This window comes from Leiobunum rupestre, chromosome 4, assembly GCF_980474605.1.
Source record: "Leiobunum rupestre chromosome 4, qqLeiRupe1.1.hap1, whole genome shotgun sequence".
In the NCBI taxonomy this organism is placed as follows: domain Eukaryota; kingdom Metazoa; phylum Arthropoda; class Arachnida; order Opiliones; family Sclerosomatidae; genus Leiobunum; species Leiobunum rupestre.
Genome location: NC_143387.1, coordinates 54,985,077 through 55,004,093, shown reverse-complemented (window position 1 = coordinate 55,004,093; position 19,017 = coordinate 54,985,077). Strand labels below are relative to the sequence as shown.

General features: G+C 38.7%; 1 protein-coding gene across 1 annotated transcript; it reads right to left on the bottom strand.

The window, feature by feature from the left end:
• Positions 1 to 2,118: 2,118 nt before the first annotated feature.
• Positions 2,119 to 13,155, bottom strand: LOC149948335 (uncharacterized). Its single transcript, XM_090171968.1, has 2 exons — positions 12,221 to 13,155; positions 2,119 to 3,423 (listed from the first exon to the last, which is right to left on the bottom strand). Exons 1-2 carry the CDS (start codon positions 13,059 to 13,061, stop codon positions 2,942 to 2,944), a joined length of 1,323 nt encoding a protein of 440 aa, XP_090028094.1. The 5' UTR covers positions 13,062 to 13,155; the 3' UTR covers positions 2,119 to 2,941.
• Between the last annotated feature and the right edge of the window lie 5,862 nt (positions 13,156 to 19,017).

Here is a 19,017-nt window from a genome sequence, read left to right as displayed (position 1 = left end):
CGATTATTTAAACGTTTTACAATTTTTATTCAACTTTTGGTTATTTAAATAAATATTATTTGAATACCGCCGAGTTTATTTTATTCATCGATAAAAATTAATCGAATGCCGAGCACTACTTGAAAATCAGTTATGAATTTTATTTAAGCCTAACACCTCGCTCGCTCGGCCAATAAACGTCCATAATTTACTAAATTCAGTAAATATCCAAAAAGGGCAATGAAATTAGTAAATATTTCTTTAGTTCGATTAAAGCCCGAATGGTTAAAAACCAGGTCCAAGTACGTAGCAAGGGCCTTCCGGAACTGAGCATGGCCGAGAATGTCCTTTAGGTACTGCGGAAGGGAATTCCACTCCCGTATAGAGTATACCCCTCTAAAATTTGAATTTATAGACGCCAAATGGCCTGGAGCTCGGTTAAAAATGACATAAAAATGTGTATGCATAGAACCACCATTATTCTCACCGTCGAACATCACGCCCACAAACTTGTACCATAAAATTTCAGATCTTAATTATTTTCCCTGCACAATTCGTTCCGTGTTTGTCTTAGTAATTAACCCAAAAATAAGCGGCCCAAAAATTGAACTTTGCACAGGGCCCAAGAAAAGCTAGCTACGGCACTGGTAACACTCAACTGTGATGCCCGCTTATTAGGGCTGTGCGATTAGTGGTTAATCAGCTAGGCTAATAACCAAGGCACCACCTTAGGCCCAAGTCATCTAGCGACTTATTATGCCTTTAAACAGGTGGCCGGGTTACAATGCGTAGGAGGGTGGTGGCAATTCCTTCACGCCACGCGAGCCAACAGCTCCCTACACTAACTATTACCGTTAACTTCTAGAGGTTTTTATGGGAGGGGAAACTGAAGAGCTCGGGGAAAACTCCTTAAACCAAAGGGGAGAGAACTTGCAAACTCAATGCAGGAGTTGTTCCGAGTTTTCAACCAGTCAGTTATCGAGTATCAATTTTTTTTATCGAGTATTCGAGTCGTGTAATATTGAAGTCGAGTCGAGTAATCGAGTACTTGATTAAGGGGAAACTTTCTCTTATTCGAGTCGAGTAACTAAAAAAAATTACGAGTAATATCTTTAACGAGTCGTTTTATCGAGTACTTGATTAGGAGCTGGTTTTACTTAATAAAATAAATTTAAAAGGATTAGAAAGTAACTTTCAATGCTGAAAAATATTCCTCTAAATTAAATGAACCCGAGCGAATGAACCAGTTTACAAAACTTTGTAGGTAATAATAATAATAATAATAATAATAATAATAATAATAATAATAATAATAATAATAATAATCAGCTAGGCTAATACCCAAGGCACCACCTTAGGCCTAAGTCATCATGCGACTTTTGAAGCCCTTAATTCAGGTGGCCGGGTTACAATGCGTAGGAGGGTGGTGGCAAGCCCTGCATGCCACGAGATCGAGCCAACAGCTCCCTACACTAACTATTACCGTTAACCTAGACAAGTTTTTATGGAAGGGGAAACCGAAGAACTCGGGGGAAAACCCCTTAAACCAGTGGGGAGAGAACTTGCAAAACTCAACGCGGAAGGAGTTGTTCCGAGTTTTCACCCAGTGCCACAAGCTGGAATCGAACCCGGCTCCTCTTGCTGCGAGGCGAAAGTGCTAACCACTCCGCCACCCCACCCGTTTATTGCCCCGTTTAAAGTTGTAAAACCCCTCTTTGAACTTTGAAGCAACGAGGATAGAAAAAAAACAAATACTCGACGAGTTTAGAGAGCAGCTTATTCGAGTAATCGGGTACCCGACTATGCAAATTTTGGGTATTCGGTAATCAACGAGTATTCTCCAATTTCTTATTCGAGGTCGAGTTCGAGTACTCAAAAATGACCGAGTACTCGATGATGTTCGAATACTCGCACAGCCCTACCGCTTATCATCTCAACATAGGCATGAGTGTAAATACATTGGTCTTACAAAATAACTATAAGTAGGCTTACAGTTAATTAAAATTTTACGAAACTGATCATTATTCATCGAACAAATTTAATTATTAATTTTAAATATATACATTTCATATACATTTTTGTTAGGGGAGTAATTGTAAGTTAAAATTTACAAAATATAAATCATTAGAAGGGGGGGGGGGGCAAGTGAAGTTTTAGAATTAAAAATTAACGGAAAACAATCTTAAATAAAAAGGACTATTAAATATTTCTTTGGCATTTTCACTTGGATTAGAAAAAAAAACATTTTATATTTTTAAATTAATACAAAAAAAAAAGAATTATAATATCTTGTGCGTTCAAAATGAAAAAAGGAATATTTAAGACAATAATAATAAAGATATAATATCAGATAAAATACACCGGCTTTTGTTAGGGATTAAAATTATTCGGTAGAAACTATACGCTACACTAGCGCCCAACCTATGACGTCGTAATCGCGCGCTTAATCTACACCGAACAATCCTAGAGTGTAAGCGATAATTTCCACCAGAAGTAAATAGTATAGGAAGTATATGGATTCTTTTTGCATAACCGGTTTTTATAGTAATATACGCTCATATATAGTTTTCTTTTTTTTTGTTAATGTGGAAGACTATCTAGTTTTAAGTACGGGGCTTCATTCACAATGACAGGTTTAGAATAGTTCAAATGTTTTTTTTTGTGATAGTTTTCATAAATTAGGATTTTTCATTTTATAAAATCATAAAAACAAAAAATGATACGTAAAAGATGTTTCACTGGCCTGAAAATTTGTCCGTAATTTAGGAGAGGGGGTGGCCCTTATTTACATCTTAATTACAACCGCAGTTCGGTAAACGTTCAGGGTGCAGTTCGTGTCCGTTCATTTCGGTTCAGACCAGTTCGCATCACCAATTTCATTGTTTTTTTGTTTTATAGTTCGAGGAACTTTTGGGTTTTTTTCGCAAAATTGACTCGCTAATATTTCGCGTTAGTTTCGGTTTCAGCGAGGACACGTGGTGATGGGTGACGTGGAAGTGCACGAGACCTGCACCGACGAAGTGTTGTACATGGGATAGGGCGCGATGAGGGAGCCCAGCAAGGGCCTGGACCCTGACGACGAGCCCAGGTGCGCGGGAGGCGGCAACCCGGCCGCCGCCAGGAAGTGGTGTCCGGCGTGCAGTCCGAAGCCGAAAGAGGGCAGCAGCGGTCGAGCGGCCATTCGCAGTTTCTCGAGCTCGGCCTCCTTGAGCCGTTTCTCTTTGGCGCGCCGGTTCTGGAACCAAATCTTGACCTGCGTCTCGGTCAGGTTGAGCGAGCTGGAGAACTCGGCGCGTTCGGCGATCGAGAGGTACTGCTTGGTGCGAAATTTGCGTTCCAACGCCAGCAACTGTTGCGTCGTGAACGGCGTCCGCGGTTTCCGGTTGCTCTTGTGTTTCCGGAGCTGGCATTTCACCGCCGGCAACTTCGGACCTTCCCCCAATTCTATCAAACACAAAGAAAGATAATTAATATTCATTAATTAAATCGCGATTATAAAGAAAGATTCATAGCCAATTATATAAAAATAAAAGTGCTTAAAGGCCGACTACACAAATCATCGGTTTACTCTGTCTTTCACTGGAAGTAGGCTTACTGCAATACACCTGTGCCATGCAGTCAGCCTACTTCCAGTGAAAGACAGAGTAAACCGAAGATTTATGTAGTCGGCCTTTAAAACATTTCTTTAGTAAATGTGGATCTCGACCTTCAAAATGTTTATGTCGAAAATAATATTTATAATAACATTTTTTATTACCATATTTTAGTATACAGGGTGTTTCCAAAGTTTATTCAAAAATTTGAAGGAGTTGTAAGGGGTGAGTTAAGAAGTATGCCTGTTTTTTCCCATTTTCCTACGATGAGTGAAAAGAGCGCCAGAGAGCTTCAAAGTGTGGCCTACCAGCCCCTGGAAGTAGGCTGCAACAAGCGCAAAACCAAGCAGCAGGGAAACGCGAACATTAAGGTAAAAAAGGACGTTGTAAACAAATCGAGGTAACCAGCGTAAAAAAGAAAACTTAAACAGCATTTAAAGTCCCTGCTGCTTGGTTTTGCGCTTGTTGCAGCCTACTTCCAGGGGCTGGTAGGCCACACTTTGAAGCTCTCTGGCGCTCTTTTAACTCATCGCAGGAAAATTGGAAGAAAACAGGCATACTTCTCACCTCACCCCCTACAACTCCTTCAAATTTTTGCATGACCTTTAAAAATATACTAAAATATGATAATAACAAATTTATAGTATAAAGAAAACGATCTTAGGATCGCAAACTTGGTTACATTACTGTATTAAAAGACCAATGAACGAATATTATTAAATATTTTAAATCAGGGAGGGAACCATTTAAATTATAATTTAAGATACTTTCACAAACTGGGGTATTCGATATTAAAAAAAATCCTTTAAGATTTATTAGTTTGAATTTAACAAAAATTAGACAAAATTAACTTTCATTTAACCGATACAAATTATGATAAGGGTGAAGATACTTTCAGGGGGGTAACGCCATTAGAGGCCTATTTTTTTAATACCCGAAGTCTTACCAGATGGCGTAGGGAACGTTAAAAACAATTATAAAAAAACCGCGAAAACTATTACATTTTATTGATAGTCTTTACGTTGTTTGTTTTTCGTAATAAATCAGTATTTATTCCATTACCATCAAAAAGGGTAAATTAGCGCCATCTAGTATAAATAAAAGCGGCAAAAATGGAACCCAAAATGGCTTCGCTCTATATATTTGTTTTCCCGTAACCAATTTGTGAGTCGTACTATTGTTTTAATAAACGTATATATTCTTCGGTATGGGACAATTTATAAGTGATCAATTTATTTCATAAATCAAATTACGAACCACTTAAATATAATATTTCGCTATAACACTACGGCTGAACCTAGCGCGTGTTGCTCTGTTTTCGAAAATTTTAATTTCAAATAAAACGACTATTATCAAATATTTATTTTTTCCTATCTTACAAATTCAATTGTATTTTGTTTTGTATTTGTTGGATTCAGAATCCCAGAAATTATCGAGTGTATCGATTCGCCGCCTGGATTTTGCCAAATCAAATAATCATCGTAATAGGTCTATGTTTACTTTCACACCCTATAATTTACACGTATACGAGAAACGATCAATACAACTTATTTTCGCTTTCAGCGAACATCGGTCCAAATCAAACTTGTCATTGATCAATATTTTAAGTTTCAAAATAAGACACCTTGAAAATAAATTCCACGTTTTTAAAAAATATATAATTATTGTATTTAAAAGTACAATAGCTTTGAATTGAATACAATAAGTGCTTTTCTGTTCAAATTCTATCAAATGTATTATCATAAGTAACGTTATATCAATAAGTATTAGCTAAGCTAGGCTAATACCCAAGGCACCACCTTAGGCCTGAGTCATCAAGCGACATTTAAAGCCATCAATTCAGGTGGCCGGGTTGCAATGCTTAGGAGGGTGGTGGCGAGCCCTTCGTACCACGCGAGCCAACAGCTCCCTACACTCACTATTACAATTAGGAAATAATAATCACGGAACTGATTTTCGGAGTTACCGCGCAATCAAGCGCAGAACACAGAGTCCCCTAGTGTATAAATATACCTGAGGCGAAATAGACTAGTGCTCGGATTTCGATTAACTTTTATCCATGAATAAAATAAGCTCGGCGATATTTAAATAATATTTATTTAAATAACCAATAGTTGAATAAAAATTGTAAAATGTTTAAATAATCGAAAGTGAATAAGCCTATTATTTAAATAAAACAAACAATTATTTAAATAAATACCACTTTTATTCAAATAAATGCTTGGTCGCGTAAAAAACACAATTAAATAAGTTAAAATGATATTCTTTTTACCAACATTTTTTAAATAAATCGGAAAATTTGTCTATAATGAATAAACAATTCCGAGCACTAAAATAGACTACTATCAAGGATGATATTATTGTACTCCAAGTCTGAGTGCGAGTGTCAATGTCGAAAAAAAAGTTTCGATTACAAAACAATAGCGAGTGGCATACTTATCATTAATATGTTACTTATGATATTATATAAGACGAATTGGGATGCTGTCAACTTTCTTTGGGACCAGTGGGCAAAGAGTGTCTGCAATTTGTAGCTTAATAGGTGTGCATGCCGATATATAATTTTCCCAAGCAGCGCGGTAACACTTCAAAGGGAATCTCGGTATTATGTCTACGCGGTTATTTTCTGCGATTGTCTTATTTCAGGTGAAAGGGTAAGATCACAAAAAAATACGTTTGTTCTATCTCGTTTATTGTTCGGAATCCGTTCGCAGTTAGATTCCGCGCGATAAATTCAATATTTAGTTCATCTTTATTAAATAAAAAATTTAGCCTGGTTTAATTTTAATTGAATGTTTTTTTTAGGTGCGGTGGGTGTTGGTTTTTCGCGTATTAATTATATAATTATATCATCAAATTTAACCGCAGATAGTTAAATGCAACTTGAAATTTTTAACTTTCGGTTGTTTAATAAACAAAATTAACACGAGTTATTTTTAAAACAATTTAATAAATTTGATTTCATTTCTATCCAAACCTAATAAACCCAAACTTTGCACTATCTTCCTACGTCCGTGCATGGTTCTTTGGTATATTTATGAGAGGTTAGCGTACTCAAAATAAATTTCGAAATTGAAAATTAGTCTCACTTTAATCTTCTGAAATACTAAATATAAATAATTAATTTATTATTCATTTTACGAACTTTATTATGAATTCCACGAACAAATTAATATTATTAATAAATTTATTATTAATTCCACGATAGAATTAATATTATTAATAAAATATTATTAATGCCACGAACGAGTTAATATTATTAATAAATTTATTATTAATGCCACGAACGAATTAATATTATTAATAAATTTATTATTAATACCACGAACGAATTAATATTATTAATAAATATATTATGAATTCCACGAACGAATTAATATTATTAATAAATGCATTATGAATTCCCCGAACAAATTAATATTATTAATAAAATTTTTATGAATTCCACGAACGAATTAATATTATTAATAAATGCATTTTGAATTCCCCGAACAAATTAATATTATTAATAATTTTTTTATGAATTCCACGAACGAATTAATATTATTAGTAAAGTTATTATTAATTCCACGAGCGAATCAAAAATTGAAATCCGAACAAGCCTCCTTTTGAAATAAAGTGTTTGATTTGGAGATGTGGGGGTCGGCAATTTTTTCTGAGCCTTCGGTGGGAGGACGGCTGACTTCTCTTCCTCCTAATGTACGGAGGCTAATGGGGATGCCAGGGGGGTGGTAACCTTTCGACGAGGTGGTATTCGCCCCCCCCCCCCCGCGCTTTCCTCTCTTTTAATGCGCCTCCCCCGTCGCTTCCTTGGCGAGAGAGAACACTTAGCTTATGTCTTCATAAAAGTCTTTTCATCTCTGGCGTTTAAGTTTTTATCCGCTTTTTTCACACTCGTAAAAGTGGCGTGGCTTGTAATTTTGCGTTCCCTGCCTATTTTCACTCAGGTGGTCCACAACTAACTGCTCAACGCGCGGATTCAAACGAAAAAAACAAATAGAAAATTAATATTTTTTAGTTGTTGTTTATGGTCGTTTTTGGTGTTATTTCACGATTTTCATTTATTAGGGTAAACTGCGCACGTAACGGTAGTTTGTCCAAGGACACTAGTATGACAATTACTATAGTCATAAGTAACATAACAACGCGAAAGTAACTGTCCTTTGACTAAGTAAACTAGTATGACAATTACTATAGTCACAAGTAACATAACAACGCGAAAGTAACTGTCCTTTGACTAAGTAAACTAGTATGACAATTACTATAGTCATAAGTAACATAACAACGCGAAAGTAACTGTCCTTTGACTAAGTAAACTAGTATGACAATTACTATAGTCATAAGTAACATAACAACGCGAAAGTAACTGTCCTTTGACTAAGTAAACTAGTATGACAATTACTATAGTCATAAGTAACATAACAACGCGAAAGTAACTGTCCTTTGACTAAGTAAACTAGTATGACAATTACTATAGTCAGAAGTAACATAACAAACCGTAAGTATGACACTTATAACGACGATAATATTTTGAAATGACAATATTAATCATTACGTAGATTAAGGACTGACAACTATTCGCGAGTTGTTACTATAGTCTTTGGCAGTTTCAGGTAACGTTTCCCGAGAAATAGCTTCCATTTTGGAAGGTTAGCCACGGGTTACTGAAGACTGAAACGGAAAAATTTCCGGAAAATGACCGAGTTTCCATTCCATGATTAGTCTAATATATTGTTTGCAAATTTAAATACTGCGGCATTTTCGCATCATTTTTTCGAATCTGAAAGTAAAACTAAACCTCTAGACTAGCTTTAAACTGATTAACAATGTAACACTATTAATGTTTTGTAGTATGTTTACTGATATTAGTCAATTTACATCGATAAAAAGTTAAAAACATTAAAAACCCTTAAAAAGTAATTTATGTTTCAATTTTTTATTCCGGAAAATAAACAACACTATTAAAGATCTTAGCGATGAGAGAATAGGAAGTGTCATACTTATTTTATTACGTTACTTATGTTAAAACGTTTCTCCAAATTATCGTAAAATTTGCCTACTGAATACGTAAAATGAAAGACCAGTAAAAAGCAATTAACCGAAATTGCCAAAAGACTCCCACCAATTATTTAACTTAATTTCGCAGCATCTGCCTCGATAAAAACCACTATACCCTATAGAGAATAGTCAATTTTAGGGACAGAATAACCACTGGAATAATTTAAAAAGCTAACCCCGGTGGTGGGTATTATAGATGGAATATTTAGTCGGCAATTAATTGCTTTTCGTGCCGACGATTCATTTTCGAAAATAAAAAAGCGGTACGGTAAAAATATTATATATTTTTTTAACAATTAAATGATAATTAGTTTCGTGTAAGAGCGACGCGCTGATCGGCCTACGATTCCCACGGGCACCGTAAGGCGGCGCCACGACTCGCTTCCGGTTGTGTGACGTCTCCGATTAGGCCGATAAAGCTTTTAACTAATAATACGCGCTCAATTATGAGCGATTTCTCTTTCGGGGCTTAGATGATGTAATAAAAATGTGCCCCCAGGCGGCTAATTTTGAAAGTGTCCTCGCTCTTAAGCTGTCGCATCGCGTGCGCGCTTCCCTCCCTCCACCCTGGCGGCGAGTTTAGGAAATGCGTGTTTAAATGGCGCCTATATATCCACGCGTTTCTTCCTGTAATAGAATTTATCCCCGGGGTATAATCTTCGGCTTAGTATTATTATTATTATTCCAACATTTCGTCACGAATATTACCAGAAGATCGAGTTTCGATTTGTCCTACATTTGTTGAGGATATGTTTTTGGCTGGAGCTGTCACGGTTAGTTTCATTGTGTTTCTCTAAACTTTACGAGAAACCGTTGGTTTGTTTCTTCGTCGACAAATGAACTACTGGACCCGAATCTTACGCAAAACGGTATTTTTCAAATTTACATCGCGCGCCAGCGCTCCTACCGATAAAATCACGAAATTTTGACACCCAAATACAAAGCGAGTGCGTTGGAAATGGTTCCAATATAGGACACCGTGGCGCTGCTGTTATAAGAACCAAACGCGCAATCTAAATTTGGGTCCAGTAGTTTTAGTCGTCTATAGATTTTGCTTTAGTAGATCTAAGTTTATGACGTAGCTAATAACGTCAAATTAACTCGTCCATTTTTAACGAACTAACGAATACCTTCCGTTGCATTCGAAAAATATTGAAATAGCAAATCTGTAATATTTTGGATTGCGAAATAAATTTTGATTTAAAGAGAATATATAACCTCAGGTATTAGGTGTGCTTTAAAAATGTTGGCGCCGCTGTACATGGTAATTTGAAAAATTGAAGCAGGTTATATTCCCTTTAACTTACAGGCGGATAATCAACAAAACCTTAATTGACGTTAATTAACTTCTAATGAACACCGAAATCAAAGCGATTTACATACAAAAATTAGCCGACACAATATCATGGAAATGATAAGTTTATAATTACCCTCTTAATTAAAAAAAAAAAACACTTTCGCAGGTCCGATAACCGGAAAAATTGTGGATGTAAAATTTTACCGCTTGGGATTTACACCTTGTATAATTACTAAAATATTTTAGCTTTTGGTATAATCAACCCAATTTATAAATGTTATTTTGCAAAAATATTTGAACTTTTGGTATAATAACATTCGCACCTTTCTCGTAAAAGTTATACTTCCGTGAAAACCTAAAATAAAATTGCGTACATACCCCAGCATCTGAATACAAGCCCAACTATGTACAAACCACGTAAGTCATTAACAATTGTTTTCTCTTAATACCTTTCAACGTGTATGACCTTCGCGAAATTTGACCCCTGACGGACGGTGTGATATAGGATAATTTGAGCCCGCGGGATGGGGTCCCCCTCAATAATTCATCTCCGCTAATTCGAGCCTCGATATACGAGGAAGCTCTTCTAGCAAGCGACAGCAGGTGCAAACCCGGCTTACATTTTATTATACCGACAGACACACGGTTGGCCGGTCACGCGTGACTTTTTCTTCTGGTCGCGGCGAACAAAGCGATGTCCCCTAATTACGACCCTGCCCCCCCCCCTCCCCCCGGGCTATAACTTTGCCTAAATACCTATTATCAAATTGGCGCTCGCATGCGATATAAACAGAAATTGGCTGTGTTTAAACGGAACGTACAGTCGAGGGTTTTCGCTCATACAAAGTTCTCATTGTCACCGCTAGAGGGATATTACCGAGGGGATGTCGTTATTATTATATTGAGGGGTTTAGTTTCACCGGTGGGGGTATTATTTATTTGGCCTAATAAGTGATGGCGAGAAACCGTTGTAATTGCTACTGGGATCGCGTGATGCTGTTTCGAGCGGGACACAAATTGAAGACGAATATTGGCCACTGGATTTTCAATCTCAAGGTGATTTGCGGAAATACGATTATTGGGCGGGTTTCTTTTTGAGATTTTGGAATCTTAAATTGTGAGTTTCAGAAAAACTAAAATTATTTAGAGATTTTGGAATCTTAAATTGTGAGTTTCAGAAAAACTAAAATTATTTAGTTATTTCGGGAAATCCGTTAAGATTTATTTTGAGATTTTTTCAGCGTAATTTTTGTGATTTGCTATTTAAAGATGATTTCCGGAAATAAGAAAATAATTTTATGAGATTTTGAATCTTAAATTGTAATTTCCGGAAATTCGGAAATATTTTTTTTTTTAGATTTTGAAGCGCAATTTTGGGGATTTTGAATCTTAAATAATAATTTCCGGAAATCCGATAATTAATTAAGTAATTTTGAAGAACATTTTGTAATTTTGAATTTGAACGTAATAATTTTCTGAAATCCAATTATTATTTTTATTTTTGAAATTCTGACGCGATTTTTGGATTTGGAATTTCAAGGTGATTTTCGGAAATCTTAAAATTATTTTGATATTGATTTTCGGCCAGATTTGAAGCTTCTAAAACCCAATTATTTTTGTACCGTCGAGTGTACGGTATTTTGACACATGTTTTGGTTGTAAATGAAAGGTTATAGTTACCGAGCTATTAATTTTGCTGTTGTAAAGGAATATTTTTCTACGTTCGTGGTACCCTGCATTTAACGCGTTGCGTATAGAGGTTCAACTAATCGCGTAAAACAAATAATTTTGAAAATTACCTGCTAGGTGTGTTTGAAAAACGTTTCATGTTTTAGTTGTCAAAAAGACTAGAGGGAAAGTACTCGTCTGGTCATTAAGGGGTGCTAAGGGGGCGTTGGGGTCCCAGTATTTGACGCCAGTACAATTACGCGAGCTTTTTACAATATATAGGATATTGGAGATGATAAAACACCAATTGAAAAAAGAGTATTTTACAAAAGCGTACTTCATAACGTGAATATGTTATTTTAATTTATAAAACTATATTATAGGGGTGGAGTTAGCCCGTCTTACATTCGACTCAAATTCGGTAGCATTTCTGTATGTTTCAGATTCAGTAAATTTAGGGCCGAAATTGGGTGTTTCTGGACTAGGAATCGGCAAATTCTGGGTCATTTATTATTTATTTTGTAAAAAAAGTGCATTGTTTTAAACTCGTAAATCAATTTATAAGCGTCTACGATAAATGATTCGTAACGAAGCTATTAGGGTTGAAATGCAAGGGGGTACTTACTGGGTGACGGAGAGAGCGATCTGGTAGCTTGTAGCCAAGGCAGGGCGCCGAGAGGGTGGTGAGGAGGCCAGGAGGACGTCGCCTGTTGCGCGTTTCCCGCGGCACCCAGCGCGCTTCCGTTGCGGGCCGCGTTGTCGGCGTCGACCGCGGCCTTCACCCCGATCGACAGCGGGCCGAAAACCCCTCTCAGTTCCGGGGACTCCGCGCTGCCTCCGCCACCGATCGCCGAGTGCTGCTGCTGGTGATGATACGCGGCCGCCGCCGCCGCCGCCACCGCGTTGTCCAACAGCCCGTCGACGGTGAACCGCTTACCGCCGCTGGCCGTTTGCAACAAACCGTGGTGGTGATGGTGGTGATGGTGATTGTGATGGTTGTGGCTCAGGAATTGCAGTCCGATTTGGTGCGAGTGGTGGCTGGGCGGCGACGGCGACGAGTCTTCCCGGGAGTCGGGTCTCTGTTCGTCCGGGGAGCTTCGAGGCGGCGAACTCGGGTACCTGATCGGGTGGAAGTTGGCCGTTCCGCGGCTACTCGGCCGTCGATCGTCCGACAAAAGGGAATCCACCGAGAAGGAAATCGTCTTCGACAAGTCTTTGCGGCACAAATTAATCGACTGTTTGACGACGGGCGGCGGGCTGTTGGAACTCGGGGTCGGCGACGGAGAGCCCGTTTGGGCCGATCGGGGTCGCGGCGGCGAAATCGGCGGCGAGTCCCGATCTCCGGCGCGTCTCTTGAAGGCTCCGTACGTCGTCATGACGGTGAAAGCCGAAGGTTCGTTGGGATTGCGCGCTTTATTGGGAGCCGCGTTTTCGAGTCGTTCGACCATCGCCGGACTTGGTTGCATTCTTTCGACGGCCGTTTGCTAATCTCGGCGAGGACACGCTGTCCCGTGCTATGTCCGTGACGCGAAGTGACTTTCTCCCGCGAGTGCTAGTCACGAAAACATTCTCGCGCTTCGGGCCGAAACTCGGAGAAAACGTTTATAGCGATACTCTGGTTCTCTCCGATCGTCGACGGTCCCGCTAACGCGAAAAAGACGGGCCTAGGCTCCGCCTTAGCGCGCGCTGCCCTTCGACGCGGAGGTGGCGTGTAGGGCGCCGATTCCGTCGACTAGGTGGAGCTCCGATCGCGGCTTCGGCAGGCTATTGGTCGCTACCGTTAAACGCTCGTCTCCGCCTCTTACGCGAAAAGGACATCTCAGCGAGCTACGGCCGACTCAATTTTAGACGTTTTTCTCTCTCTATTATTAAAAGGCAGAGTCGGATGGGGGCGCTGGCGTCGGCCAGAAATTACTGGCGTTGAAGGCGAAGAAAGGCCGCGCCCGATTTGCGCGTTTCTTTTGCCTTCCCCGTGAAGAGGGCCTCCAGTAATGGCTTCAATTTTCAATTAGCGTCTATTACCAGATTGCGCGCACTCAATCCCCCCTTAGCGTTTCTACCCCCGCGCGTTTTCCCGGATTAACGCCTCATTTTCGAAGGCGCCGCCTGGGGGGATTCAACGTCAAAATGTTATGTTTTACTTTTACAAGGTGTCTTTGAAAATATTTCCGTTATCTGGGGCGTTTTGAAAGCGCGATATTCAAGTTTTTAGTTTTTCCTATTTTAATTTTTACGGGATGAATTTTTACGGGTTGGTTTACCCGCATTGCCTCGCTCTGATGCGGTTCGAACATTTCTACAGGGGCTGGTTAGTCAAATATAGGCGAAATTGTTTTGCGTTTGATTTTTTGACTGTATTAAAGTTTCAGCTCCTACTCGACGCACCCTTTATTATTTTACAGGGTCTGACATATCCCCCCTTGACGAATTCCAGGCTACGATACTGTAGAGTATACATGGTGTGGTGTTTCGCCCAACCAAGTAGTATATACCTAAATATTTTTGGACACTAATTTATATTTAGTTATAAATAATAATTGAACGGTAGTTTCATAGTCAAAAATTATCAATTAATTTTTTTAGAAAATCTTCAAAACCTCACATATCTTACAATTGCGTAAAAATCCAACCAATTTTCAGCAATTTATAAGCGCCTGAAAAATGTAAATTACCAAATGTCTATAACTATAGTTCTTAAGGAGGAAGACTACAGTGGCCATTGTCTACTTTCGCGCTATTTCAAGCTGAACTCTTGTAATTTTGTATTTTAACTTATAAAATTAATATTTAAGTGTAGAACAGCCTCTTGTTTAATGCTTAAAATAATTTTGACAATTTTAAATTTAAGAATAATTAAGTTATTACGTTTTAATTCGGACCCCCGGAGCTAAACAAGTTGGGCAGGCGCCCAAACTACCCTTTAGTTAGGACCTTATATCTCGTTAACTATTAATATTATAATTATCAAACTTATTTTAAGGACTAGAGGAAGGTTCAGCCAAATAAGAAAAAGATAATTAAATTATGTTTTTGTTAAAACAGAAACGTTCAGCTTGAACGAGAAAGAGGCCTTTACTGTATTCTTCCCCCTTAAGTGCGTCAGTTAGTCGAAATAATTAGTGATAACGTTTTCCAAATATATTGGCGTCACGGCGGAAATTAATTTATTTATTGGTAAGTACATAATATATTTCTAGAAAATCGAGAACCACCACGTTGGTCTATGTAAAAATAACATTAAACAACGCCGAAAAAGTAAAAAAAGAGCGTTTGGGGAAACTTAAAGATATTTATTTACTTAAAACTGATACGCGGTACTTTGGATGATAGGCCTTGAAGTTATTAAAATACAAAGTTAAAAATTAAAAAGGTCAAGGAAAATCTTTAAAAACGATTAGGGAAAGGTCAGGGAATTTGAAAATACTTATCTCTAGTTTTGTGACTGAAATTGGGCTTATACTAATAAGTAATATATTAGATTACTGAGCCTAAGCCAAAGACATTCTAATTTGCCGTTTATGTCCTCGTAAAACGTAGACAAACGCGGCTTGTCAAGATATTTGGCCCTATGTAAGCACTCCCATCTTTACAACCTTTTGCAAATTGGTGAACAAAACGCGTCACGGCGGCCACACAATCTTGTGGGAAACAATTTAAGGCTTAAAACAGGGGAACCTCATTTACCTACAGGACAGTCCCAATAAATCAACTTCGTATCAACTTCAACGTGTCCAGTTGAGCCTCGGCAGCCGTCTAAAGAAAACCGAACGGAGACAAAAAAATAAACGCGTCAATGAAAAATCCGCTCGTTCACACGGAACGGCAGCCGCATCTTCCGGCGCTAAACGGTACCTTGTAGCGTTTTACTAGAAATAAAGGATCAGGATCGTTTTACCAATTTCGCATGCCTAATATATAACCCCCCATTCCGTTTTGACCCTAGATTTTGGACCTGGTAAATTGACCGTGTCCAATGGTCGACTCTCTTTGACCGAAGATCATTCGGCGCGTACTCTGTTAGGGCCTTTGTGAAAAGTTTTACAACTTTTCGGGAAAAGCATCTTTTACGACCCTGCTATCCCGTTCGCGGGAGGCGGTGTCCAACTATTTGATTTATTACCGTTCGAAATCTTCTAATGAAGCTTCTTCGGGTTGTGCATTTCGTCCCGAATGCCCGCGAGCGTGAGAGACTGGGCCGCGTCTTTTTACTGTTCGTCTTTAAATTGGTCTCGAAAAATGCCCCCACCCGCCGCTAGGGGGAGAGCGGACGCTTGTATTTCATTGTTTGCCTACTATCCGTACGTTCGCGTCTCACCTGACGCCCGGGTTTCGACTCGTTTATATATAAACTGTACCTCTTGGTCCCGGGCGATCGTAGCGTCGGCTTAGGCTTCGAACTCGGGGGAATTTTAAAAAATGGGCTACCGGTGCTGCCATCGGGTGGAATGTCTTTTCCCCATTGTCGTCGTTCTGGGCTGGGCTTTGGCGTATCTTAATAAACTTTCTCTACGTCGAAATTTATAGCTGATTTTGGCTCCTTTGGTGTTTCGCGTTTTATGGCCGCTGTATCTCCCGCTTTCTTGGAAGGCTGTAAAACGTCTTATTTACGCCGATTGAGACATTTCTGTTTTTGGAGGACGCGACGCCTGGTGGGTGGGGATCGGGACGGGGCTGCCGATTTCAAATTTATTTATGAAAACTTGGATGGTCCCATTCTCTCCGCGCGGCTGCTGGGAATAATTAAAGATGGTGGGCCGGCCTGTGGAGAATTGTCGTCGTCAGTGTTGGGCGTTTTTGGAGGCTGGTTAAATTTAAAACTATTTCGCTGGGAGTAACAGGAAACGAGTTGTTTACTAGATATTGTCGGTTCCGCATCATTATTCCAATGTTCCGTTTGACTCGGTTTTGTCCTAACATCGATAAATTTGAAAATTGTTTCTTCGTGCCACGGTGCCAGTGCTACCGGAAATGTCATTTTTACGTTTGTAATTATACCAAGACGTCTTGTGACGTGATTGAAACTAGACCATGATGTGTCTTTATACCAGGGTATGGCAAAAAACGGGTTTTTTCAAATAATTAAAAATCTAGTATAGTTAAAACAGGTTGTAACCGGTGGCTTAAACCGGTTAAAACCGTTAGTAAAAAATACTCAAACTGCACTATTTCAAAATGACGTTTTTGCGAGTGACTGTACCTTTACATTACTTATTTACCTGCTTTTATACCCTAACATGGCGGCGTATTTTCACGCGCAAAATGGATTTTAAGATCACCTAATTGCTTATATCTAGCTCTAATATTACTTGCGACAAAAAGTGAAGTTTTTTTGGTATATTTCGTGTTTCAGGGCTCAATATTTCACTTTATTTTCCTGACTAATAACATTATTATATTATTAAAAGGTTAAAGGCCTAGGTTTTCTTCCGCCTGTCCCCCTTTAAATTAGGCGGTTGGCCTACCACCAGGGTATTTGTGCTCCACTAAGTTAATGTAAAGGGGGACAGGCTGAAAAAAACCTAGGCCTTTAAGTTTTAGTTTTTTCTATACTTCTAATTAATTTCTTAATTTTTAATTAATAAAAAAAAGTGAATTTAACCATGGATTTTATTCGTTGGTAAAACAGGCTTAAACCAGGGTGGTTTTATATAGTCTGGCCAACCTGCTTTATATGCGGGTCGAAAACATTTCAACGTAGTTTCAGAACAAGACGTATCAATCAATGGTTATTGTAGCTACTTTTCACGTAAATTCCCCCAATGACCTTTCTCGACCTTGTAGTTGTATTGTAGATTCAACTATATTCTATTGTAATCCAAATATAAAATATTTTAACATTATACAGCACCTCCGCGAGGGGTTGAAAGTCATCTTATATTTTTCTTATTCGGAGCGCGCTGCCTTCCAATACCACGCGGCGAATTGTACCATCGGGTCCAATTAAAGTACTCGAAGCCATATTTCATTTTAACAAGTCCCGACGGAACCATTTACGAGTGTCGATTCGCGACCATAAATTTGAAAAATGTACGGGCAATATTTTAATGATCCTGGTCCCTTTATGGGCCCAACCAAAATACGTCCTTAACCCTTTCCCTCGCTACGAAACGGAGCCCGTACGATAAATTTCCGTAATAATCCCACCTCCTGGTAGAGTGCCATCTATCGGTGCCTCCCGCGTCGACGTGGTCCTCTCTCGAATTGATATATTGCCGCTCCATTTTTTGCGAATATATCAGAAGAGCATCCACAAACGCCGTATATGGTCAGCTTTGAAAGGAAGTCAAAGAGGGATGTTTTCCATCGCCCTGGCGTTTCTAAAGGACCCTTCCCATTGTCCGAGTCCGGCTGAAGCCTTTGTCGGCGGTCATCTCCGAACAGGAGACCGATACAAACCGTGTCAGGAACGTTCTAATCGGATTTACAGAATACCAAAATTGCGGGTTTCCCATTTATAATAAAGAAATCGAGGTGGTTGTAAAAACCTTTCTAGCGCCATCTTTGGTTCTAAGCACGCACGTGACGATTTGCCTCCGCGTATAAAGACATTCGATTTCTTATTTATTATTTTTCGCCTTTTGTGGCGGTTTGAATGTCGTTTTGACCATCGGTGTTGATCTTATTCTTGGCGATGGTCACTTTTTGCCCTTTACAAGGCGATTGCGAGAGGCGGTTTTTTTAGAAGCTGTCGTGTTTTACTTTTTCGACACCTGCGGCGCTCGTAATCGAGCTTCTATAATACGGCTTTTGTTGCCATCTACGGATAGCTAAGATTTCGTTATTTATTTAAATCTGATGGGATTTATAGGTTGAAAATGTGCGAGTATAAAGACATACCATGGACCCATAATCAATGTACATTGAACAATGTACTAAGTCTGCTATAATGAATTTAGTCTGAGGTGTTAGTTGAGTTTCAGCCTTCCCGCAATTACGTTGTCTCGGTTAAAGGGGTTTTCCCCGGAGTTCTTCGGTTTCCCCTTTCCATAAAAACTTGTAGAGGTTAACGGTACAAGTAAGTGTAGGGATCTATTGGTTCGCGTGGCATGAAGGGCTTGCCAACTACCCCCTACTCATTGAAACCCGGCCACCTGAATTAAAATCAATAAAAGTCGCTAGATGACTTCGTACATTGGGTGGTACCTTGGGTATTAGCGCAGCTTAGTATTTATTTATTATTATTTATTTGTATATTCTTTTAACAATTTCTAATGTTAAATATTTTCGTTTTTTCGTTTTTATTTTTTCGCAGTTATCGCGAATATTGCTCCGCCTGAAAAATGTAAAATGTAAAAATTACAATCCATAGGGATATTTGGTTATAAACCTAGTTTTCTCATTGTCATTTAGTTATAAATCAGATTTTCTCATTGTCATTTAGTTATAAACCAGGTTTCCTCATTGTCATTTAGTTATAAACCA

Bases quoted from the DNA above. Each gene is read 5' to 3' on its own strand.
- LOC149948335 (XM_090171968.1), bottom strand. From the start codon at position 13,061: ATGCAACCAAGTCCGGCGATGGTCGAACGACTCGAAAACGCGGCTCCC. The intron at 3,424-12,220 runs GTAAGTACCCCC...TGTGTTTGATAG, and splicing joins ATCGCTCTCTCCGTCACCCA to AATTGGGGGAAGGTCCGAAG.